The sequence below is a fragment of the Microchirus variegatus genome (genome assembly GCF_963457635.1).
Source record: "Microchirus variegatus genome assembly, chromosome: 5".
NCBI lineage: Eukaryota > Metazoa > Chordata > Actinopteri > Pleuronectiformes > Soleidae > Microchirus > Microchirus variegatus.
Window position 1 is genome coordinate 9420636 of NC_139806.1, and position 25466 is coordinate 9446101.

Here is a 25466-nt window from a genome sequence, read left to right on the forward strand (position 1 = left end):
ACATGCAAAAGGCTTTGCAGCTAACTGAAGTCCTAGAGCAGCGGCTGATGAAAAAAACTGTCATGTATGACGAGCTGTGGAAGGAAGTGGAGGAAGAAACTAAATACTATGACAAACTGATGCAAAACTACACAAGTATGTTCAACACACTCACTCGTGCTCACATTAAAGCAATTATTTCAGTGCAATGTACAGTAGGCATATAGGTTTTAGATATATATATATAGATATATACAAACCCTGGTCTTCTCTGTTTCAATGCCAGATCTACAGACTGAGAAAACCAGACTTGAGGCTTTGGTAGAAGGTAACGATTCTTTCCTCTTTCTCTTCAGTCCAGTGCAGAAAACAGACAGTGATATTACATTACATGACCTGCTCATGTTCTCACTCTGCTCTTTGTCTCCCCCCAGATCTAAACAGACTAAATGATGTGGGAGACAAGACAATTCATGCAAGTGAGTCACACATACACTTAAATAAGCACGCATCGTTGTAAATTGTCAGGCGTGGCACCCCATGTGCTGCTGCAGGCCATCTTTGGAACAAATGTTTATAAAGTATTTGCTCTTTTTCAGAGCATTCTCTGTAAACAAAGGAGGTGGTTGTGTATTAAAAATCCCAGTGAATTAAATTACCTTACTTCTCCATTATGATGCTTGGTTTGAACTTCAGCAGATTATTATAGGCTGATCATGTATACATTCCTAAATGCATTGAGATGCAGCCAATTAGGTATTTACACTAACACGCAGTTGAGTGTGTACCAAATTAAGTGGTCAGTGAGGGTACTTTTTAGTCTCTGTTTCTTTTCTTGTGGAGCTTTTAACATGTGGTGGTTTATAAGAGGCTATCCATTTGCATGATAGGAAACGTTTTTCTTTGTTTTTTTAAGAAAGCTACACAAAATCTGCAATATTGTCTCTATTTTACAGGGAGAGTGACTCTTAATCCAGACACAGCACACCCGAGAGTAGCTCTGTCTGCAGATCATACCGAGATGGTCACTCACGAGCAAATGCAAAACGTCCCCGACAATCCAGGCCGCTTCAATGGGGCCCTTGCTGTTCTGGGCAAAACTGGATTTTCAAGTGGAAGAAATTACTGGGAGGTGTCTGTAGCTGGGAGACTCTGTTACCATCTTGGAATGGCCAGTGAATCTGCTCCAAGGAAGGGAACATTTTCATTCAGTCCCACCAACGGTTTCTGGACCATAGTACTGAACAAACAAGGCCAGTTCCGAGCAATGGATAGGTTACCTGTTACAATTCTATTCCAGAAACAACCTCTCACCCTGGGTGTTCTGCTCGACTACTCTGCTGGACAGGTTTCTTTTTACGATGCTGGGGCCAGAACTCATATATACTCATTTCAAAGTCAAAGGTTTAGGGACAAAATATATCCGTTCATCGATTTTTGTGTCGAGGATACTTTAAGTCCTACTCCAATTGTTGTACTTACCCCTGGGTCAGTTGACTGGATAAAATAGGAAACTCGACAAGTTCAGTTTCATCCTGAGTGTAAAATAGTCTGTGATTTTAGTGTCCTTACAAGAGCTTACAGACAATAATGATAACAAATATACAACAATTCATGTTCTTTAATTAAAGTGTAACAAAGTATAAGTCTGGTATAGAAAAAGAAATGCTTGAAAATGTTATTTTCTTATACCCAAATGTGAAACCAGTTTATTTCAGGTCACCGCCACAGTGTGAGAAATAGCAGCACTTAAACAAAAACATAAACACAATAAAAAAGTATAAATGTAGAACATGTTCAGATATAGTAACAGCTTATATTGAACAGGCATGCCTGCTCTTAATTTCAAATTGTTTACCTTCAACAATAAATCCAATTAAACATGCTGTCATCTCTTGTTTTTTGTTTTTTAACAGTCACTTATTTAGGGTCACAGAGTTAACATCGCTCAGTCTCTTCCTGCTGTACCTGCCACACAGCTGTAAAAGTGGGACACAAACTGTGGATCTCTCTCCTCCAGTATGTGCAGGAAATGATTCCTCTCCTCTTCTCCCCAAGACTCAAACCACTGGGTCCACAGGCGCAGCTGGCACTCAAAGATGTTCGGTAGATGGTCTTTAACCTTGCATAGAGACACAAAACCCCCGTCATGACTCATGTCGTGTAACTACAGTATGAAAACTGCTGTGACAACATCAGTGTGTGTACAATCGCAATACTGCTGTACCTGCAGACTACTGAGCGAGTCCAGTAGAGTACACACTTTCCCGGGCACAGCTTTACCGAGCAGGTCCTGGAGGAACCGTTCCCTCTGGATGGCGGACCAACCCTGGAACCAGCTAAGGACGCACCGCTGCTCCTGGAGGGTCACGTAAGAGATGGGCTCTGGTGGGTGTCTAACCTGACCCGCATTCGGAGAAGCGCAGGACAGGTTCTCGAGGCTGGGGGGGCTGGATACAACAACCTGGGGAGCCGATGGGAAGTCATCCGTGGTAGGAGCGCAGCAGTCGGTGACACCGCTCCAGTGTTTTGCCTCCATCCCTCTGATCGCGGAGGGCAGGCTGCACAGGGTGGATGTTTGCGGTTGACAGCGTGCTGTTGTTACCGAAGGCGATTCAAGCCTTGACTGACATGACCGAGCCACAAAAACCTTGGTAAACAAGGATGGTTTCAGCCGCAGGAAAACAGAAATAAACAGTACCGCATCTGCGCTGCAACACTATGTGACTTTCCCACTATATAGTTGGGCGAGACCACCGTCATATAGTCAGCCCTTCAATTAATGTCAGATATTCTCAGCCTTTAAAAGTTGCCTTCATTTTAGACGCCTGGTTGTCGACAAAGACGAACATGTAGCAACGCTGGTGATCCAGACTTGAGCTCGGCGTCACTTCCGTTTCTTTCTTCTACTTTGTTGGCAAACAAAGTGATAGTGAATTACCGCCACCACTCGGCAAGGAGTGTTAATCACGAAATGTAAATACGCCTGCATTGTAATAAATACATCAATAAATAAATAAGACAGTTTTGTTTTGAAAATATATCGAGTCAAAGCAAAAAAAATACAGCTTAAAGTAACCTATCTTACTTTAGTAGCTGAGTACGCAGTTAACAAGCTGTGTTCTGTCGATCAAGCTTGCGCAGGTTTTACGCATAGTTCGTTGTCGCCCGGTTATAAGCGATTAAAACGGAGGTTGTTTGCGGTATTAAAAAGAGTGAATCCTCTAGTAGAGCGTGTGTATTTGTGGTTTAAATAGTTCAGCGACCCTGAGTTCCTTTGATGGTTGATTTTTTGGGGGAAATCGTCGTTGATGACGCTGTGTGGTGGAAGGCGTTGCTCGTCGCTCTAGTTGGGAATTGACTAGAGGAAGGGGAAAATGGCGGACCTCGAAGACGTAACGCTGGACGGGAGACCGCTCCAGTCCCTTCGAGTGGCGGATTTAAAAGCTGCTTTAGAGGAAAGAGGACTCTCTAAAAGCGGCCAGAAGAATGCACTAGTCAAAAGACTCAAGGGGGTGAGTTCCGCTGCCAAATACGGGACCCTCGGTACCGACAGCTAACGTTCACTGTGAGACGGGCTGATGCTCTCCTTTTGGGCCGACAACTGAGTATCCCTCACTGCCGAGCAGCTTGGAGTTGTCGAAATTGAAGACCACGAGTAAACTGAAAGATGCGTAGATTGCCCCGCGCTATGGCGGATAAGCGTGTTCTCTGTACAGACGTTTACCAACCATAGCTATTCGTGAACTTTAGACAACTTAGTGGCTAATTACAAAGTGTTTTGTAAGGAGATGTTGTCCTACTAGCGCGTTAGCTTTTCCGGCTAACGTTTGAGTTTAGCAGTGGCCTTAGCGACTGGCTCGTCGCTGTGTATATTCTTGTTAACTGTGTATTTTTCCAAGTCCATTCAATGTGCCCTAGTTATTCGGCGTATAGATACCACTTGCAGTGTAAATTGTATGTTTGGTTTGTAACATTACGCTTAATTCGAATCTCCCAGTGTTGCACTATGCCGTCATATTTAGCAGTAGTTATGCGCCAAATGTCTCATATGCCCACGAGCTGCCGTAGTTCTCTGTGGAGTAGTTTGTTTACATAGCGACAGACTCTCACGTATCTACTCTACAATTAAAATATTGCACTATTATAGTTCCATTTTTTAAATTTCGGATTAAGGTTGCACTTTGTACGCTGTATTGCGCTTGAATGCGTACATTTGTGTGTCTTTAAATGTAGCGTGGAAGCCAAACTCATTTGTGAAATGTGAACACTGTAATTCATTTGAAAAGCTATACTTTTTGATCAATTAATGGTTCCGTAATGCATCTGAAGTGTGAGTGGTTGTGGTGTGCTGGTTGATGTATGTCGATGAAGTATGAAGCATTGTAGCAATTTATATTTAGTGTGTTATTCATGTGTGCTGTTGACTTGACTCCCTAGCAAGGTATTTTGCATGCTACATAATAAAGTACCGTTCATGGAGTGAGATGTAATGCAAGCTGCAGAGTAGACGTGAAACAGTGAGTGTCAGAACAAATACAAGAACGTGCTGCATCAAAAATGCGAAAGAGAAACAAATTCAGTTGGGTCTAGCATGTTGTGCTTGCAATCCTACTCTCACCGTTGTCAGCCCTTGTTACTGTCCATCACCGCTTGTTTAAACGATTTGACCATTAGTGTCATGTTGAATTCTGTGACCTTTATAGTGTTAGTTTTATGTTTGTCATCCTATTTTCTTCCGTCACACGTTACCATTTCTTTTCTGCTCAGAAGTTTCTTCACATTTCTTGAAACTAAATGTCTTAAGAGCGAGATGCAGTGGTGCTGAATGGGGTTTGTCCCACTGTGCTGATTGTGTACCAAGGCTCATTTTGCTGAATTTTTAAGATGTTGTCATAATGAGAATAACTGCAAAACATTCTGAAGTGCAATTGCTAATCATAACAACTCTGAGAATACCATACCATTAAGACTTCTTTCTCAATATTAGGCTCTCATGTTGGAGAATCTGCAGAGAACCTCTACTAATCACATTGGATTGCAGCCAAACTCTCAGGTAAGTGTATCCAAGATGCTTTTATTTTTATTTTAAAGGCTGAATTTTATTTAACTGCAATGAGTCCACTTCTTTTTTTAAAAAAAAGATTGGCGAGGAAATGAGCCAAAACAGCTTCATCAAGCAGTATCTGGCTAAACAACAGGAGCTCCTGAGGCAGCGTCTGGAGAGGGAAGCTCGCGAAGCATTTGAAACAAATGGTAAGTGTCAAACTGTAGCTGCAAACAACTGCTGTAATTACGCCATTATCAAAAGCATTTTTGACATGTTATCTCTTCATTTATGAACAGACCAAGAAGGCCATGCAGAAGTTAACAATAGCACCCCATGTCCTCCTCAAGCACAGGTAAGCTATCACTAATTACAATTGTCGTGTTTGCAGAGTTTTTGTATAGAGAGAATTTGTCCTCAAATGGAATTTCATATTTTTAAAAAAATTCAAGAAGCCATTTGCATGGTGGAAAACATACACAAGAGCAATGATAGGATAAAGTCTGAGCTTCCTTTCTCTTTTCAACAGGATGTTACACCGGCATTGGCTGAGCAGCATAAGCCACCAGGCCCCTCTGATGGAGATGGGACGTTTGGTGCAGGGAACGAGGTAGAGGGTAATAGGAATGAGGAAGCTGACATGTCTGGTCCTCCTGCATCCGGCTCTGTGGCCATGCGTGCGTCTGGTGGTGAACACCGGCCAGAGCGAGGTTCTACATCCAGCGAAGTTGCAGCTGACAGTGACGACGAGGACAGTGACGATGGAGAGGAGGATGCTGACGACGATGACTGGGAAAGCAATGCTCGAAGGAGAAGTCTCAGAGAGCCAGCCAGAGCGCCCACAACCAGAGAGAGGTCTGGAGCATCCTGTCAACCCCAGCAGCAACACATACCTTCCCTTTTATCTCCTCAGTTACGCCAACCTACTCCTCCCCCTTCCCCGCCTCCAGAGTTGTCATTTCCCTTGCCTGACACCCCTAAACAGAGTCCCCCTAGTCCAGATGTAGCCCCAGGTAGACGTTCATCCAGTACCTCCAGCTCTGGTTCCTCCAGCAGTGGCAGCCGCAGTAGCAGCCCAGAGCCACAGAGGAGTGGACCAGCTGAGCGCAAACCTGGCCCACTGACCCTACTGGCACGTAAAATGGAATCGGAGGGTGCTTTCTCTGGTGCAGGTTGGCATGGCGGTGATGGGGAAGGTAATAGGCAGGGTAGCGGTTCACCTTCAGTTGCATCGTTCCCTGCCAGAGGGCCTTTGGAGGGTCTAGTATCTGCCATCACTCACACGACCAACACTGCAGGCAATGTGCCCAGTCCTATGAATCCAGGCACATACAAGAGTGTCATAGGAGGACATTCAGCCCATGGTCAAGTACATGTGAGCATACTCAAGTCCACTGTAACGGCAGAGAAGGAGTCTGAAGCAGTTAGAGAAGCAGCATTTGAGCTGGAAAGGCAAGAGAAACAGAGAAAGCTTGACCAGGAACGAGCAATGGAGTTAGAGCGGGAAAGAGCTCTTGCACTGGAACGTGAGGAAAAGCAGAGAGCTTTGGAGAAAGAGATGCTAGAGCATCAGCAGGCCTTAGAGAGAGAAGAGCAGGAAAAAGCCTTACAGAGGGAGCGAGAAAAGCAGGAGAGGGAACTAGCCCTTGAGCAAGAGAGGCAGGAGAGGGAACTAGCTCTTGAACGAGAGAGGCAGGAGAGGGAACTAGCTCTTCAACGAGAGAGACAGGAGAGGGAACTCGCTTTGGCTAGAGAGAAGGAGGCGCGAGAGCAAGCCTTAGCACGAGAGAGGGCCCTGGAGCTGGAGAGACAGAGGGCTTTGGAGCAAGAACGTTTGCAAAGGGAGGAGAAGGAGAAGCAAGAACGTTTGCAAAGGGAAAGAGAGGAGAGGGAGAAGCAAGAGCGTTTGCAAAGAGAGGAGAAGGAGAAGCAAGAACGTTTGCAAAGGGAAAGAGAGGAGAGGGAGAAGCAAGATCGTTTGCAAAGAGAAGAAAAGGAAAAAGCAATGGAGCTAGAACGAGCTAAGGCTTTGGAGAGGGAAAGGAAAGAGAGAGAAAGGGCTCTTGAGCAAGAGCGGTTGGACAGGGAAAGAGCATTAGAGGCTGAGAGAAAGGAGAAGGAAAGGATAGAAAGAGAGTTGGCTTTGGAACAGGAGAGGCTAGAGAGGGAGAAGTTGGAGAGGGTTAAGGCGTTGGAGGAAGAGAGAATAAAGAGGGAGAAAGCTCTGGAGCAAGAGAGACTAGAGAGGGAGAGAGTGTTAGAGCAAGAGAAACTAGAAAAGGAGAGAGCCTTGGAGCAAGAGAAACGAGAAAGGGAGAGAGCCTTAGAGAAAGAGAAAGCTTTAGAACGAGAGAGAATTGAGAGAGAGAAAGCCATGAAGCGAGAGAGACTAGAAAGAGAAAAGGCCTTGGAGCAAGAAAGGTTGGAGAAGGAAAGAGTCCTAGAGCAGGAGAGATTGGAGCAGGAAAGAGCCCTAGAGCAAGAGAGGTTGGAAAAGGAGAAAGCACTAGAGCAAGAGCGGTTGAAGAAAGAGAAAGCACTAGAGCAAGAGAGGTTGGAGAAAGAGAAAGCCCTAGAGCAAGAGAGGCTGGAGAGGAAGGAAAAAGAGAGAGTTGAAAGAGAAAGATTAGCGCAAGAGAGGATAGAGAAGGAAAGGGCCTTGAAACTAGAAAGGGAGGAAAAAGAGAAAGCAGAGAGGGAGGCAGCTCTGGAAAAGGAAAGGGTGGAGAGGGAAAGAGTTGAAAAGGAGGAGAGGGAAAGAATAGAGAGGGAGAAAGCTTTAGAGAAGGAGAGACTTGAAATGGAGAGAGCCCTAGAGAAGGAGAGGAAGGAGAAAGAGAGAGCCTTGGAAGAAGAGAGGGAAAGATTAGACAAAGAAAAAGCCATGCGGAAAGAGGAACAGGAGAAGGCCCTTGTGTTGGAGCACAAGCCTGCGTTGGTGGCTGAAAAGGAGGAGCAGAGTTGCCTCCCTCCAGCCAAGCATGGTTGTGAGATTGATCTCGCACCCCTGCCCACTACTTCCCTCCTCTCCACAGGACCAGCTCGAAAATCTTCGGCTGAGGCAAGAGTGCAGGAAGATGTCCATTCTCCAATGTCCCGGAGTGAAAAACAAGCAGCAGAGACTGTTGCACCCACATCACCGACTCCTCAGTCTTCATTTAAGAAGTTCCGCTTCTTAAGAGACTCTCCAATTCAGCCCCAATCTTCCTCAATTGTTATCAAGCGACCTCGTAGCTTCTCTGATACCCCTCAGCCTCAACCCTCGCCTTTAGTCTCCCCCATCAGTGTTGGAAAACAGCAGCAGGAAAGACACCAGCCTGCTGCTAAACAGGAAGAGCCACAGGTGGAGACAAAACTGGAGGCTGCTGTATCATCAGGGTCTTTTGGAATCCAGTCTGAGGAGCAGACGACCTCTTCTAAAGAGCAGGCAGATTCAGTGAAGACTGAGGATGCTGTAAAGGATTCCCCCCAAAAAATTAAAGAAGTGGATGAAAGCAAGAGTCTTTCAACCCCAGTGGATTTGACAAGACGGGAGGGCAGAAGTGTGAAGAAGGAAGAGAAAACGACAAGACAAAGATCATCGTCTAGTGATTCCTCTTCTTCAGACTCCGACTCTTCATCGTCTAGGTCTTCAAGGTCATCTGCCTCTTCTCAAGAAGAACCATCCTCCATCTCCAGAGCTAGAGGGGTAAGTGGTCGACAAAGAACCTCTTTTTTGCCCTGAACATACAGGCAGATGCTTTTCTCTAAATCAGATATTTAGATTTTTTTTTTGGAAATAAAATCATCAATATCAAGAAAACGTAAATGTCACAGTTGAAAAGTCCCACATTTTAAAGTTTTTCCAGTATCTGCTTTACATCAGGTTTAGTCTGTTTTATTGTAAGGTAAAAGCACATTTTGTAAATTTTTTGTTTCACAAATGTCCTTTCGTTGCGTCACTTTAAGGTGGAAAAATCTGCAAGAGATTCTTCGCCACAGCACAGAATAACAGAAGAGGTTGGAGGTGAAGAAATCACAAAAGCCTCCCCTCACAAAAGACAGAGGTCTGGAGATGATGCTCACACAACTGCTGATGGAAACGGTCATGTCAAGGTCAGCTGCGTTGAAGTTTAAATACCACCACATTGTATAACATTTAGGAAAAACACATGTATTTAAACTTAAAGTATATAGTACAAAAAGGTCTGCCTTTTACAATTTGTCATACAGAACATTTTTCAGATTGCCTTTATTATTTTATCCTTTTCAAACCTGCAGAAATCTTTCACTGAATCTTCAACCCAAGAGGAGACACAAAGGAAAAGGAAGGACAGTGAGAGAGAAGAGGAAAAGGACAAACAAAGGTCTGTTTTCAGTCTTTTACACACTCTCAACATTGTGTTAACCAGTTTAAGTCACACACCAGTGTTTCCGTTGAAATATGTTCAGCAGTGGCGCTGTTGTGCCTCTGTCCAGGAGGATGTGATGATGGTGGGCCCATATTAATTCAAGTTGAAATGTTGAAAGTCAAGTGGTCTTAAGATTGTTTTATGTATGTTATTGTTGTGTCTTTGCACGTTTTGCACTTTTGCAAAGTATCAATGATGATCATTGGTGTTAATAATCCTGTGGAATTTTAGCAGTGTTGCTTTATTTAGGAGTGGTGGTGCACCACTGAATGAATATAGGGGAAACATTGCACGTACACAAACAAATCTGACTACTAACACTTACGGTAGATCTGCAACAGGGTGTCTGGTTATACTCAAGTATCTTCTCCCCCTCTTATTCTGCAACAATTTAAGTCACTATTGTATGGACTCCTGCTTTTCAAAGCAGGGGAAGAAGTCCGGCAAAAAACGGCGAGTCACCAACGCGTTTCTGATGAGGTGGTTGTTGTAGCTGCAGCAGAGATGCATCAGAGACGCACCGCATGTACACTTCTGTCCAAAGTGGTTTGGCAGATTGGATAACAATCCGTCCTCGGGTGTATTTAAACATGTTCTTATTACATATTTGATCACAGAAAACACATTTTAATGTCAAGTGTAAATGGGGCGTCTGTGATTCTAAGTATAACTCTTTTAGCTGTTCCCACACTGCACACAGGAAGTGGTTTGTTTTTGCCAAATCAGACGTAGGCAACAGGTACAGTGTGCTAGTAAAGCAACAGCTGCAAGGGGAGAACAAAAATAAAATGACTTGCCACCTGCTTTGCCGCTGTATAACACAAGCTCTCTCTCAGTCAGGTCTGATAGTATTGCTTGACATAGCCTGTTTCAGATGAAGGATGTGGCTTTCAAATAATGTTACATTGTCTCTGTCCAGACCAAACTGAGGTAAAAATATGTCCTAAGATAGTTGCATACTGCAGCTTTAAACATAGTTGTGAAAATGTTTTATAAATAACCAATAACACACTGTTTGGATCAAGGTGTTTGAAGACAATTTATTTAAATCTTATTTTATACATTTATACACCGCTTGTGTGTATATGTGTCGGTGTATAATGCTAAGCTATTTTGTGGTCGTTCATGTGGTCCATCAGACTGTGCCGCAATGGCAATTAACTAAAAAAAAGAAGAAGAAAAGTTTGCATTGCTGGAATTTATTTAGAATTTTTCTCCCCATTTTTACCAAAGCTTTTTCACAGTTTTTACATAGTTGTCAGATGTGATTATTAAACTTTCTATTTTATTTATAAACCATTTTTATTGCCTTGTTCTGGGTGCCTCTGTTGATTTACATTATTATAAGTATTTATTTATTTTATTTAATCTGTGTTTTTTACATATAAAAGTCAAATCTTTGTATTACAGGAGTGTATTTTGAATCCTCTCCAAAGATTGTGTGCATTTTAAGATTTTCAGACCTTAATATCTTCATATTTTATTTATAAACCGTTTGGTTTTATGTATTGATTCTGTGTCGCCAGTAGGGGGAATTGCTGATTTCGCCAAATATTAATTGAAATATTTTGTTGTAAATTTGCAAATCTGGTGTCTGCTTCCATGCAACAAAAAGTTCTCACATTTAGTTTTACAAGCATATTTGTGACAGAGTAGAATAAGTAGAATACCTTTAGTATAATAGGAGTGTGAATCATTAATAATCATCAATACTATTGGCAGTAACAGAGGGCCCCAAAATCAAATTAACTCAGGGCCCCCATGGAGGCTTGGGCCGGCCCTGCGCGATTGTTTTATGAGATGCCTGGCATTGAATTTCCCATCAGGCGGTCGATGAGGCTGCCTTGAAGCCGGTGCGGCTCAGATGATGCGGGTCCTCTCGCTCCATGCCCATTTTTCATTCGTAGCAACATGGCCGTCCTGCGTCGGTGGTTGTAGCTGCCGCTAGCTGCCCGTGGTTTTCCCCCCACACAGCGGCTCAGTGAAGCGGCAGGCGAGGCTTTGACCGTCGCGGCTTCTGTTAGCGGACATGGAAGTGCTCAGAGAGAAGTAGTCTCCGCTGAGAGGAGGACAGGAGGTGGAGGAGACGAGAGGAGAGGCGGCCCGCTGCGACACAGTCGTTTCAGCAGCCGCAGCCCGTGCGTTTGTTTTCCTCACCGGGCACAGTTGTGCTCTCTTAGCGATGACGTTTCCCCTTAAGCAAATTGAAGTCATTCCGACACGTGCGCGCGTGTGGATGCCATGACGGCGTGAGTCGCGCGCCCATCTGTCAGGTATTGTGCGGGTGGTGCGGTGTGAAGGAGTGCGGAGCCTGTGTGCATCCACCCCTCTTCGTCTCTCTTATTAACAGCGATGCGTTTAAAATAACAACAACAAAAAAATCTAATCAGTTTAGCGTCACCTACTTATTGTAGCATGTCATGTGGTTGTATTTACTTAATAACGTGGTTAATATGTTTGGAATAGATTGAAATGCTGATGTTTTTAAATTGGCTCTTTAACTCTTTTTTGTTGTTGTTATTTTGTCTTATCTATAGGTGTATAACTTATCATAATATAGTTTAACAGAACACAGTGATCCACATATATAGTCCATTTATTTTTGATTACCACCACACATTATCATTGTGATTACTACCCATGTTTTGAGAGCGGTTATATGATCAATAAGGATATCTGAATCTGAATTAAAACTGTAAATGCATGCTTATCAAAATGTACACTACTCTCAAAAAGTTAGGGATATTTGGCTTTTGGATTCAATTTTAAAACGCACTATAACCTTCACAGGTGAACTTAAGCTAACCTTATATAAACTTTTGAATGCACATGTCTAATTATTCAGTGGTAGAATATCACTGTAGCATGAACTCTTCATATGGATAATATCCCTAGCTTTTTGTGAGTAGTGTATATTGGGCTTTTACTACATTCATATAGAAGAAAATGGTAATTTATTGTCATTGAATTATTGTGCAGCCCTAGGATCATCTAGAAGTGGAGGCTGAGGTGTGGGTTAATGGGTTGGTTGCTGTATGCAATTTGACCATACACCTTCCCTTCCTTCAATAGTTCCTTTGTGTTCCACTCTAACAGTCTTGTCGTCTGTGCCCTCTCTTGTCTCTTCTCGCTGATCTGCACGTTTCACACAATGCAGGCAGGTGACAGAGACGGCCATGGCAGAGCCAGAGAAGCTCCCAGAGAACTGCGAGGAGGTAAGGCACCTCGACAACCACGGACCATGTCTGCCCTCAATGCTGTCAGTATCTGTGGACTTCCACGGAAGGGCACATCTCAGCGTTTGTAGCTGCTTCTGTTTTGGCACATAGATTTTTAAATTAGCACAGGTGTAATACATTGTAGGTCAAACAGATATCATATTTATGTACTTTCTTAGTTGCAAATATTGGTTTTATGTTAAAAATATTGCAGTGAGATGACTTTTTAATACTTACCACACGTCTCAGAATGTGTATGGAATTTTTTTTTTTTAGTTTGGCTGTTTATAAAACCTTTGTTGACACTGTCGTAGGCAGGAACAGCAAGGGCATTTTCTTACTGTGGCTGATGTTTAAACCCCAAATGATTGCTTTGTTATAAAGGTGCTCATGCCTCTTCCATTGCCCTTTTTGGTTACCTGCAAACTACCTCTGCAACTACCACTTCTACTTCTTCTGCTACTACTGCTGCACCTGTTCCACTGTCCCCAAGAATCCAGAGTTGAGCCAAGCTAAGCCTCCGAGGCTGTACTGCAGAGGAACACTCCTAGCAACAAAGGCTGCCTCGTTTTCATGGATATGGCTGGCAAGACCTGTAGATCAGATCAGAAGACAAAGAAGGGGTGTGGCCAGTCAACACGGCCACACCCCTTAGCCTTTTTTAGACATCATGTGACTGTGTGAGCTTAAAAGAAATCCACAGAAGAGACAGCGAAGTGAGCACACTTGCATCAAGTTAAGGCTGCTGTGAATCCCTCTCAACACATGACTAGTTTTCAGGTTGCCCCACCTATAATTTTTCACATGCAAAGAATCGTAGGACATTATGGACATGTCGACATATGTGGTTGGGGAACTTTATCATGCATACGATGGACACGCTTTTGGAATTTGTGCGTCTGTTGCAGTCCGATTCTGGAGTTTTAAATGACGCCAAAGCATTTCGTCTGGACTTGGGTTCGACAGTTTTTATGTGAACTGAAGGACTTCACTTTCAACAACAGCCTTTGCCAGATTTTTTTTACAACTTTGTGTCTCTCAATCTGAAGTGACTGCACCCCAAACACAACTGGACATTAAAATCAGAATTCCGGATTTGTGTGTGCCGTGACGACACTTATCTCAACTGGTCTGCTACTGCTTCTAAGGACTAATGCCATAAGACCTGTGGAACACTGCTTTGGCCAAAATAATTTCCAAGCCCCTCCCAAAATGAACTATTGAACCTCATCCTGCCAGCCACAACCAGCTTTCAGATTTTCATCCAAACATCTCAGCCACCTTTGATTGGACCCTTGTTGCCTAGATACAGTACATGCAGTCGTGATTGGGCCATTTCCAAACCAGTAAGAATCAGGTGTCAGTGGTATCAGGGAATAAATGGATTTTTTCTAAATGCTAAACATGGTTGATTTGAAAATGTTAGCTTCCAGTCGTTCTCTCTGTAGTCTGAACGATCTTAATAGTTGCTGTGATTTAATCCCAGTCTTTCTCAAACTTCTTTTGACCTTTACGTCAGTGGACTTATTTGACACTAAAGTGTCAATAAAGTGCAATATTTGTGTTTGTTTGATAGAGACTGCAAATTCAGTTTACTTTCATGGTAGTAAATGACCTTAAGTAATATTTATGAATGGCACATAGTTAATTTAAGCACAAATTACAAAATTTGGTGCCCTCAGTTTACAAAAGACCTTGCACAGCAGTTTCTATCATTCAGCCTTTTGACTGTGTTGCGACCTACATCGTCAGTGTCTGCCTCTCACCTTTCCCATGTGTTTTGGGTTGCGTTTGTTTTATCTTCTTTTGTTTCAGACGCCGAAGTCCTCAGCTCGTAAGATCTCCCTCAGCAGTGAGTACACTCTCCTAACTTGCTCTCAGCAGTCATTTACCTGATTATAAACCATAGCATGCTTGACTGGTCCTGTGGATGTGTTCCATATGTTGTATGTGTGTATTAGGGCTTGTACTATTTGCTTTTTATGGGATTTAATTGTCTTAATACTTGGGTGCCGCTTCAAGTTGTATTGCGATGCAGTCGTGTTAGTTACTGCAATTGTTTTTCTTCTTTGAACCAAAATTGAGTGATGCTTTTCTTAACCCACAAGCCGTAGAGCACAGTCAGTCTGACATTTAACTAAGTTGAATGGGTCAGTATGATAATATTGATGAATAAAGGTTAATTGTTAACCCCTGCATTCAGCCATTACTATTATCTGGGGAGAAAACAATTTTTTGAAATCATCAGTTGTTAGCTGTAGGCAACTGGACTTGCTTGAAAGACTCACACCTCTCATCCAAGAGGCTTCTTCACTTCTTAAAATTGTATTTTTTTTAATTTATTGTGGTTGAATTAGTTTTATTTGAATGTGTTTATAGTGACACATATAGTATATTCTACGGAAATCTCTGTGGGTAAATCTTAAATCATGATACACGCAGGATCAAGGCACTGTGATGCTATGTGTGGAAATTCAACTATAAATGTTTTTTTTTTTATGACTTTTTTGTGTAAATTCTTGTCTTGCTAGGCAACAAATTGTCTCCAGGCACCAGTAGTGCAGAGGGCGATCAGGAGTCTGGGGCTGCAGCAAATCGTAAGAGGAGGTGGGGTTCAAGTACAGCCGTCACTGCCAAGAAACCTTCCATCAGCATCACCACAGACTCACTCAAGGTACTTGCAACATATTTAGACTGTTGTCATGTTGTGGATGCCGATGATGCACTTGGAGACGTATGCATGCACTGAGAGTTCCTGCCTCTGAGTGCATTATCTGTTGTTCTCCGTCTCAGTCTCTGATCCCCGACATCCGACCATGTCTCGGCCAAGAGGCAGTGGTGGATCTACACCCGGAGGAAGCTGTGCTTTCTGGGATTGAGGAGGAAGAGAGGGAGCAGTCTGACCAGGACCTCCAGATACGTCGCACCGTCACACAGGTAGCTCTACAAACCATTTGTTTGAGTGAGTGAGTGATTACGACATTCGGTTCCTCAGGAAAGTGATGTCGATCCCGGCCTTTTTATTGTAGGTGGTTCACTCCGAGAGCCAGGAGAATGGACAGAAGGAGACCAAGAGGAGCAGACTCGAGGAGCTGGAGGAGGAAGATGTACAGGAAGAGGGAGAAAAAACAAGGATAAAGGATGAGAAAATTGACACCTCGTCTCCTGGAGCTGTGGAAACACAATCCCCATCACATACCAGCCATGATGTAGAAATCAACACTGGTAATAAAACCATCTTTTTTTTAGTCAGAAACATGAAAACGCTGGTGTGAAGGAAATGACTTTTCTCTCACCTTTCTGTCTGTAAAGTGAGCATTCACAGTTCTGTGCTAATCAGCATATCAATGAAAGTTGTAGTGTCTCGACACCACACAGTATGCAGGATACGAAATGAGGCGTTAATTTTGTCACCGGCTTTGTTCTAGTGACCCCCAGCGACACCCTCGTCCGTCGCTCCATCAGCCAGCAGAAAACTGGCGTCTCCATCACAATCGATGACCCTGTTCGCACGTCTCGACAGCCGTCACCTCCTCGCGGCAAAGTCTCCAACATTGTTCACGTTTGCAATCTGGTGAGATTACACTCAGCTGTTTTGCTTTTAGTGGGAGTGTTGTGTCTTTTTTTTTTTCTCTCTCCAGACCAAGATGCTGTTTTGTTTTGGTCCTATTTTATCCCCATATGCAGTAATGAGGACTTTAATGTAACTTAAGGACTCTACACTTGCACTAGGAGAGTACAAAAGTATCTTCTAACATGATTATTTTATTACCTTTATCCTTTCAAACAGTATAGTCTGAGGAAATTCTGGTCGACCAGTAACAGCCTATAAAGTTTTGAACTGCCCTGTCCCGTTTGCCTTAAATTAAGGGTTTAAATTAGCTCCTCTGTGACAATCACGATATGGCAATTCAAATATTTTGTACCTGCTGTGTAAATCTTGTTAAAGGTGAGGCCGTTCACTCTGGGGCAGCTGAAAGAGCTGCTGAGACGAACGGGCACTTTGGTGGAGGAAGGCTTCTGGATTGACAAAATCAAGTCTCACTGCTACGTCACTGTGAGTTAAATACTTATTTTCTTTGTCTCCTAAGACTAGTAGTAATAGTTCTGCACCAGTTATTTTAGCCCTTCAGTCTGATTGCATTGTCCTCCGCTCTGTGATTAGTATTCCAGCTCAGAGGAGGCTGTTGCCACACGGGCAGCTCTACATGGAGTGAAATGGCCTCAGAGCAACCCAAAAGTCCTTAGCGTGGACTTCTGCCTGCAAGAAGAGGTAATACCTTAGTCTCAGTGGTCCATTTATGTCAATTGCACCTTCAATGCTCAGCCACCTGTAGCCTGAGAATACCTCTGCTTTGTAGCTGGACTTCCACAAAGGCTTGGGTGCAGCTGGCAGACCCGGAGCAGAGGATCAGGGACCTGGCTCTGGGCGTGGACGAACCGCAGGTCTGCCCTCGCTCCTCCCCGATAGAGACCAGTGGGCTGATCGGGAGCGAGAAATGGCGCGTCGGGAGAAGGCCAGAGCGGAGCGGGAGTGGGATCGAGACAAGGTCCAGGAGTTTGGGAAACTCGGGGGAGAGAAGGAAGAAGGTCCCCAGAGGTCACGCTCCAGAGAGAAGCGACGCAAGGAAAGAGGAAAGAGTAAGGAGAAGAAGACTGAGAAGAAAGGTGAGACATGAAGACGAGATAACACTCTGTTTTTATTTAAAATCAGGGTTCATATGGATGCTTCAATTTGAATGTGTTTCAAGGTGTGTATTTCTTACACAACAAACGGCTAATGGACTGAATGGTTCACTAATTAGAGTCTAAAAGAAAACTGCTCCGCCTGGACCTCACTTTTATAAAGTAAAATTTTGGTTGTTTATAGCATAATACCATCTGTATGTGTGTCTCACTATCATTTATCACACATGTAAAGTGCTGTAAAAGTGTGAACATTGACCTTTATGTGCTTAAATTGCTCAGTTTTGACCCTCAAGGTGTATGAAGCATGTAAAACGTAATCTATCTGTGTTTTATATCACCTCTTTCCTCTGGCAGAGAAAGCTGCTGAGGATCCTCCGGCAAAGCTTCTTGACGACCTGTTCCGCAAAACTAAAGCAGCACCTTGCATATATTGGCTTCCACTTACTGATGAGCAGGTGAGACAAACCAGTTTACACTGTTTGCCGTCTCTGGTTTTCACGAATAAAAAGTACAAGCACACGGCTAATAATTCAAGTTAAGTCTCAAAGTCTCTGTATTTTCTCTCCGTTTTTAGTTTGTTGAGCGAGAAAACGCAAGAGCAGAGCGGATGAAAGAGCGCGAGAAACGGAGGAAGGAGCAAGAAGCGGAGGAGGAGAAGAAAAGGGAAGAGGAGCGCAAGGAGAGGATGAAAACCGGAGGCGGCACGACCGGAGATCGGAGCGAGGGTGAGAAAGACAAGGACAGAGAAAGGGACAGAGAACGAGGTCGAGACAGGGAGAGGGAGAGAGAAAATGACAAACGCAGGGATGGCTACCGCAGGCCTGGGGGCAGCGGTGCAGGCGGCGGCGGCAGACGCTCACGCAGCCGCAGCGACCCGCGAGACAGGCGGCGCTAATGGCCAATCACCTGATGGAACTGTCCTATAGACCACCCTCTTCCATTTGCCTTTCACTACATGTACTTTGTTACAACTAAGACTCAACAGAGGACCAACTGATGTCATCACCATCACTCAAATTGTCACCTTTTATAAAGCACATCTTCACCTACACACAGTCATGCTCACGGGGGGAGGGGACCATGTTGTTGTTGTTTTTTTTGCAATGTTTCCCAGAGTGCTGTACATCTTGCTCTAATCAAGGTTTGGTATATTTTCCCTTCGATATTTGCCTCTTTATTTCTTTGGCTTTTGTTTCACAACATAGCAGAGTGGCACATAGGGTGATTTCCATCATTTCCCCCAGTGCTCCCCACGTGCCCCGAAGTGTAGGTGCCAATTATGATTTGCAATCAATTGTCGTTGCCTCAGTGTTTTTACCAGCTCTGCAATTTGGATGAGGAATCCTTCTGTTGCTGCATGTAGTCCAAGGCCTTTCGCTGTCTGTCCTGCCTAAAGAGAAAAATCAGCCCTTTAAGCTGAGGCTGTAAAAATCTGAAAATATTGGAATAGGTGTGTTTGGCATTTTGTACAGGCATATAAGATTAATAAAAAAAAAAGTCTTTAAATGAGGCAGCTCTGGGGTATTTTTGGACAGGTGTGGAATTACTACTAAGGCAATGAAAGTGTTTGTCTGCTCATATAAAAGAGACGAGATGATTCTCTGTGAGAGAATCTGTCTGTCGCACCTGACACCCGTCATGCTTATGTCCTTATCATTAATCCTCCCGCTTCTGTTGCCCTGTAGCGTCCGTACAGGCGTGAGTGGAGGTTCATTATAAGATTTCTCGACGATGGTTTTAATATTGTTTTTCTTTTTTTTAATCGTTATTTTATCATTTAGTACAAAGGTTTGTTTTCTTTCTCTTTTCTTTTTTTTATCTTTTCCTTGAGTACGCCTATCAGTGGTGAATGTACAAATAATAAAAATTGAAGTTTGAAATTATTGCTAATGTTTGTTTCTCCATTTCCTCTGCCGACAGGTCTTATAGGGAAACTCGCCTCTATGCTCTTGGCAGTAGCAAACTGTAAACTTGGTCTACGATCTGCATGTAAAATCGGTGTTTGCCTCTTGAATCCACAAGGTGTCAGTCACACTGCACCGAGGCTCAGCTCAGTCATGACATTTGACACGAGGAACAAATTTTGCCACCGTAGGAAACCGTAGGATATTACAGAGAATATGGTACGTTTAGAACATGCTGCACAGTTCCATAGTCTAGTAAAACACCATGGTGCATCAAGATAATAACCTGTTTTCTTTAAGTTAACCCCCGTCTTGTGACTGCGAAGTATTTTTTATCGCCTCTCAGTTCTTCATAATGTCACGGATTTGCCCTCTTCCTCTACTGTTGCCCTGTTCCACCTCTCCAGTCTTTGACGTTCATCCTGCAGAGCTCAGCAGTGCTCCTATGTAATTACAGTCCTATGGTCGCTGAGCAGAACATTTTTCTGCCCTGATGCAACTCTTGTGTGTCTGGACTCTGCACGGACCAGTGAATCCTTATCCCTGGCATTTCTCTGGCTGCGCGAGAACAAATGTCTTAAATGTCAGGCAGCCTCGCTGGAGAAGGAGGATGGGGGGGGGGAGCTTTGGTGTGTCACCTCAAATGACTGTATAATGAACGTGTAGGAGAGGGAGTTTTGATGAGAAACGGCTTGTAGGCGAGGTGTTTGCAAGAGCATCTTTGAGTTGGACAAAGAGATGACGTAAAGCGCTAGATCACAGCCTATGAAAAGATTTAAGACTCGAGGACAAATGTTTCTGTTTACACAAGTATACTTTAACTGCTGCAGTAACAAACTAGCCCTATTTAACTGTTTGGAAAGTCTTTGACTCATGTTCCAAAAGCTACAGTTGCCAACTTTAGTCCTGGTTCAGTAGAATACAAATGGTTGAGAGCATTTTATTGCCGACTGTTTGAATCGGAGCGGTTAAATTGCTGCCAGTTAAACCAAAACGATGAGCTGAAAGTTGTTAAATCTCTGTGGAGTCGAGGTGAACTGCAGATTCGGCTGTTCTTTCACCGTTCATGTCGACACGTAACATCAGTGGTGACAAAAAAAAAAGAAGCACAAAACCACATTTTGCATTTTTCTCCTCATGGAGTGATATTGCAGGTGCTCGGTGGGTCATCATCCACTTTTCAGAATAAGTGAGGGAAATGTTGGTGTTCAATTCCACGGCGGTAAATACTCATTTCAGCAGGTGGAAATCAGATGTTCGGTGTCTGCAGCTGAGAGTCGCTTCCCGTTTTCCAAGTGTGACGACGTAGTTAGGTTAACGACACAACATCACAGAAAGGATGTCGTTTATGTTTTTTTTTTTATTATTATTATTAGCGCAGGAAGCTTCTGCTATGAAACATGAAAGGCTCACTCTAGCCGGTCTATCCCTTCAGGCTCCTGCAGGAACAAGGTGGGACAAAATGGCGGCCTTTGTAGAGGCTTACTCCTGTTCTGTGAGTTCACATAGTGGCATAATTCCAATCTTAACATTATTGGAATTATCTGAAACGTCTCTTACCTTCTAGACGAGTCATCTTCTCCATGTAGATGTTGGGTGAAAACATGTTTTACCTGTTGCTTGCTTGATTGGTTCGACCAACGCGCTTCAGTACCGCCACCAACAGTACCTTTCTTTAAATGTGCCATATGTAAGAATGTGGCCAAAATCGGTTACTACATTAAAATTCAAAATACCGGGGTCTTTTAGGTTTCGCTTTTTGACGTAACTGGCCACCCGTGGTTGCTCGGCAGCTGAGACTCTACTGACTGCAATGATTGGTAGACGGCGGTAGGTGGCGCCACATGCCGATACATGATTTCAAAACATAAACATGATTTACAGTCTGCTAAATGTTTTTTTTAATGCAAATATTTTGTCTGTACTGTTGTTGTTGGTGAGTTCAGTTTGTTATATGAACATTATTCCTGAGTCTCTGTGACATATTAGGAGGATTTTATGGCCAGTTGTTTTAGATTTATTACATAATGCACCTTTAAAGCAAACCCCATTATACTAACACTGACGGTACCAGAACGTAACCAGTATCCCTTACTGCCTTTCCGGATGAAGAACAGTTAAAACTGCCGATGAATCGAGGGGGAGGGCGTTCCTGACCCTGCCCCAGCTCTGTGAAACCTAAAGTGGAACAGCTGCACGATGCAGCGCTGTATCCACAGATGACCCCAAAACAACATCTCTGCTTTTGTGGCTGTTTTTCGCAGCAGAGCAGACCCACCGGTGTCTGGTGGAGGACCACCTGTGTCTGGTTTTAAGGCTCGGCTCGGTGGTGAAGTCCTCCGCGAGCAGCCGGTCAGCTGAGCGAGGCCGCTCTTGATGCTGATGAGTGGGCAGTAAAGAGCCATATGTTTCTGCTCTGTTAGCAGCACATCCTTACCTCCCCTCCCCACAGTGTAACCGCACAGGTCTTTGTGTGCACCGCTGTCGGGAGCTCGGCATTAGAGGCCCTCGCAAAGCTCCACTTTCAAAAAGACAACCTCTGATGTGGCTTTTCTGATCTCCTCATGTCTTGCTGACTTTTTTTTTTTTCCCCCTTCGTCGTGTGTCATGTGCCTCCTTTTGGATTTCTCTATAATAATCTGTGAGAGTGAGGGGAAGCTGGACTGTGTCATGGAAACATTACGTGAAAGATGTTTGGAAAGGCATCGATATCTTTTGACTGTCAGTCTTAGCACTCCTTAAATTTCCCTTGATATATACACACCCTTCCTCCTCCTCCCTCTGCCTCACCCCCTTCCCCTTCTCTGTGATGACATGTATGTGCTTATGGAAACCAGATGTGGCCTGTTGTGATGGAAGAGGCGGCGAGCGAACGAGGAAAAAAAAACCATGCATGTGGTCGTATGGTGCTTCATTAACAAGTTGCAGGATGTGTGCGAGGAGAAAGAGTCGGGAGTTTGGGGATTTTTGCTGCTTGTGTTTTTTTTACGGGTTCAGACAGGGACTGTATATGAATATGTAAATGTTCACTATGGTGTGCAGGGCCTGGAGCAGACCAGGGGGGGGTTTCCTCGCAGACGTGGCCAGGTCAGGATGAGGGTAAACGGGGCTGGTAGTGCCTGAATCAGCATCTCCTAACGGTGGATTTGTTTTCCTGTGGATCCTGTGAAAGACTTCTGCGGGATTTTGTGTGTGGGGGAGGGAAAACAAAACGAAAAAAAAACAAGCTTAAGAGGTCGAAATGTTGATTACTCAACTTCTTTGCACCTGTAGACTTTTTTTTTCTTTTTTCGCCCCACGCAAAAACACTCCCCTGACGGACAGAAACAGGCACACAGCTTTAAAGTGATAGGTTTGAGCAGATTCAGCAGAGATGGACAGAGCTGCATGGAAAGAAAACAAAGATCACAAAACAAACATTGGGTGAAGTACATGATGAAGCAGAGAAAACTGAGACGGGGATATGAAGAATATGTTGAGTAATGATTGGGGGAGAGGGAGGGGGGGGAAGTTATTTTCCATGTGAAGCTAAATGGAATAATAAGTTGCAGACATGATGGGAAAAAAAGTATTAGGTATTGATTCCGTTGCTTCCACTGGCAGTTTGTACGACAAATAAACCACGTTTATGCCTTTAAGACGGAGACGTTTACAGCAGGAATACAATGACGTCGAGCCAACTTGATGCACTTTTTTTTATAGATGTGTTTGTATGGATTCAGCTTGAATCATCTGAAAGTCGGATATCAACACACTCCGAAGTCACCAAACATCTGCTTCGCTGTGGCGTGTGTGCGCTGCAGTAACAGCACGGTCAGCAAAACGTACAATTGCCACACCATAAAACGTGCGTTACATATGCTGTTTTGAAAAGATGAGAAGAGTTGCATTATGAGGATTTTCTTTTTTTTCAGGCTTTGACACAAACCCGGGGAGATTGTAAATGAGGATATTCTGGCTGCAGACGTACTCATTTGTAAGTGGCTTGTTGTTACTCTGGTCAGAGGGTGGAAACGTTGTGGTTACAAACAAAGGTCAATGACATCACCTCCTCTTCATGGCGGAGGAGGTGAGCGCCGCAGTAATGCTTAAGGTCCTGCATGTCCTACATGTGCTTGTGTTTTTTGTGTTTGTGTGACAGTAAAATAGAACATTTCAAGTCCTCACTTCCTGTTTGTGTTGTATTAGAGCCTGGTAACAGGAAGTGGCAGAGCTCTGTTACTGATGAGTCAACAATCAGCTCGAGTAAAGTAAGTAAAATAAAAGTAGCTTTTTAAAAATGGAATTATGTAATTTTTTTTATCAAGGTTGGTGTTCTTTTTGTGCTGTCCAAAAAGGACAAGGGACATAAATCTCATCGTTCACTTGTCCTCAATGTATCTGTCCTCATTGTTCATCTGTCTGTCCTCATCGTTCACTTGTCCTCGTCGTTCACCTGTCCTCAAAGTTCACTTGTCCTCATCATTATCCTGTCCTCATCATTATCCTGTCCTCATCATTCACCTGTCCTCATCGTTCACCTGTCTGTCCTCATCGTTCACATGTCCTCATTGTTCACCTGTCTGTCCTCATTGTTCACCTGTCTGTCCTCATTGTTCAGCCCGTCTGTCCTCATCGTTCACTTGTCCTCATCATTCACCTCTCGTCATCGTTCACCTGTCCTCATCGTTATCCTGTCCTCATTGTTCACGTGTCCTCATCGTTATCCTGTCCTCCTCATTCACCTGTCCTCATCGTTCATCTGTCTGTCCTCATCGTTCACCTGTCCTCATTGTTCATCTGTCTGTCCTCATCATTCACCTTTCCTCTCCTCACCGTTCACCTGTCCTCATCGTTCACCTGTCTGTCCTCATCATTCACCTGTCCTCATCGTTCACCTGTCTGTCCTCATCGTTCACCTGTCCTCATCGTTCATCTGTCTGTCCTCATCGTTCACCTGTCCTCATCGTTCACCTGTCCTCATCCTTCACTGCCAAAGCTTCCGGGAGCATGTTTTTTTTTTATTCAGGCCAACGTTTTTTTTTACTCATGATTTAAAACGTAGTGAGGTAAAGAAGTTCCAAAAAAACAGACTAAAAGTTACTTACTACTAGTACAAGAGTACTTGAGAATGTGAGTAAATCTAACTCATTACTTTAAACCTCTGGTCAACATTTACTTGTAGAAATGCTGCTGTTAACCCTCCTCCATGCTTGTTACCAGGCAGAGTACAACAATGACTGTTCTCTGTTCATTCGCTCTTTCTCATTTATTGGGAAAGTTAGTCACTCTCCTCTCTGAGGTTGGTCCTGCAGTTACAGTTTGATGTTCACTTTGGTCATTATGAGACACAATAGCCAAGAGTGGGACTTCCCCTAATGGGAAGTTTCCATTCATCAGCCTGCAGGCTGTTCATCTGCTAACTGCAAGGCACAGGAAGTTTCCAACACGGAGATAGACGTGAACATAAAAGGAGCTTATTACCAACAGCATTTGCTGAATAGACTCTTAGATGGAGAGATGACATACTGAGGATAGTTTGTTTGGAGTTCAGCCTTTGTGAAAAAAGATAACACACAAACGTTTCTCTGGATTTAGAGCCAGAAATAACCTTTTCACATATCTGGGTGAAATGTGAGAGAGAGAGAGAGAGAGAGAGAGAGAGGAGCGGCGTAGTCTTTTGTTGGACTTTGTAAGAAAAAAAGAAGAAGAAAAAACAGAGTGAGTTATTTTGCAGACAGTGGAAAAAAGCTCTCCAGTTACACACAGAGAAGAGAGAGAACTGTGGGGAAGGATTATGCTGAGGCTATTCTTTTTTTTTTTTTTTCACTGCAGAATCAGCTGGAGAAGACCGACAACATCACATCGTGACCCACAGCCACTTTTAAAGCGTCGACGAGGGCAAACATCGTGTACGTCACTTAGAAATTGCACAATTCTTTCTGTGCATGTTCTCTGACATGACCTTGATAGAGCAAAACAAATAAAACAACCCCCCCATCCCCCATGACTTGCTGTTTGTCTGGCTCACATGATGCAGTCAGAATTCCAGATGTTGTTCATGGAATTCTGCTCCATCTCTGGTCTCCAAATGTGACTTAACCCTCCACGCTCACTCGCTCTGTCGCTCCTCCTTCATCTCTTAACCCCCCCCCCCCAAACATCCTCGTGACTTCTCTCCTTTAAAACACTGCAGCTAAGTGGAGACAAATGGGCGCCCGGAGTCTTTAAGGCACAATAGGAAAATACCTCACCGCTT

The 25466-nt window shown here is 43.8% G+C and overlaps 2 protein-coding genes across 2 annotated transcripts; one reads left to right on the forward strand and one right to left on the reverse strand.

Moving 5' to 3' along the window:
- Nucleotides 1–1633: 1633 nt before the first annotated feature.
- On the reverse strand, nucleotides 1634–2837 carry cUnh14orf119 (chromosome Un C14orf119 homolog). Its single transcript, XM_083890059.1, has 2 exons — nucleotides 2207–2837; nucleotides 1634–2101 (listed from the first exon to the last, which is right to left on the reverse strand). Exons 1-2 carry the CDS (start codon nucleotides 2516–2518, stop codon nucleotides 1928–1930), a joined length of 486 nt encoding a protein of 161 aa, XP_083746185.1. The 5' UTR covers nucleotides 2519–2837; the 3' UTR covers nucleotides 1634–1927.
- A 514-nt stretch (nucleotides 2838–3351) lies between these two features.
- acin1a (apoptotic chromatin condensation inducer 1a) lies at nucleotides 3352–19196 on the forward strand. Its single transcript, XM_083890138.1, has 18 exons — nucleotides 3352–3494; nucleotides 4970–5035; nucleotides 5124–5235; nucleotides 5326–5381; nucleotides 5556–8714; nucleotides 8975–9121; nucleotides 9287–9372; nucleotides 12575–12632; nucleotides 14451–14487; nucleotides 15167–15309; nucleotides 15429–15572; nucleotides 15665–15860; nucleotides 16064–16209; nucleotides 16585–16692; nucleotides 16801–16908; nucleotides 16997–17303; nucleotides 17679–17779; nucleotides 17899–19196. The coding sequence occupies exons 1-18, from the start codon at nucleotides 3357–3359 to the stop codon at nucleotides 18217–18219; spliced, it is 5433 nt and encodes a 1810-aa protein (XP_083746264.1). The 5' UTR covers nucleotides 3352–3356; the 3' UTR covers nucleotides 18220–19196.
- Nucleotides 19197–25466: the final 6270 nt, after the last annotated feature.

Coding starts and splice junctions, on each gene's coding strand:
- cUnh14orf119 (XM_083890059.1), bottom strand. CDS start 2,518: ATGGAGGCAAAACACTGGAGCGGTGTCACCGACTGCTGCGCTCCTACC. Junction 2,102..2,206: donor ACTCGCTCAGTAGTCTGCAG/GTACAGCAGTAT, acceptor TCTCTATGCAAG/GTTAAAGACCATCTACCGAA.
- acin1a (XM_083890138.1), top strand. CDS start 3,357: ATGGCGGACCTCGAAGACGTAACGCTGGACGGGAGACCGCTCCAGTCC. Junction 16,909..16,996: donor ACTTCTGCCTGCAAGAAGAG/GTAATACCTTAG, acceptor TCTGCTTTGTAG/CTGGACTTCCACAAAGGCTT. Junction 17,304..17,678: donor GAAGAAGACTGAGAAGAAAG/GTGAGACATGAA, acceptor TTCCTCTGGCAG/AGAAAGCTGCTGAGGATCCT.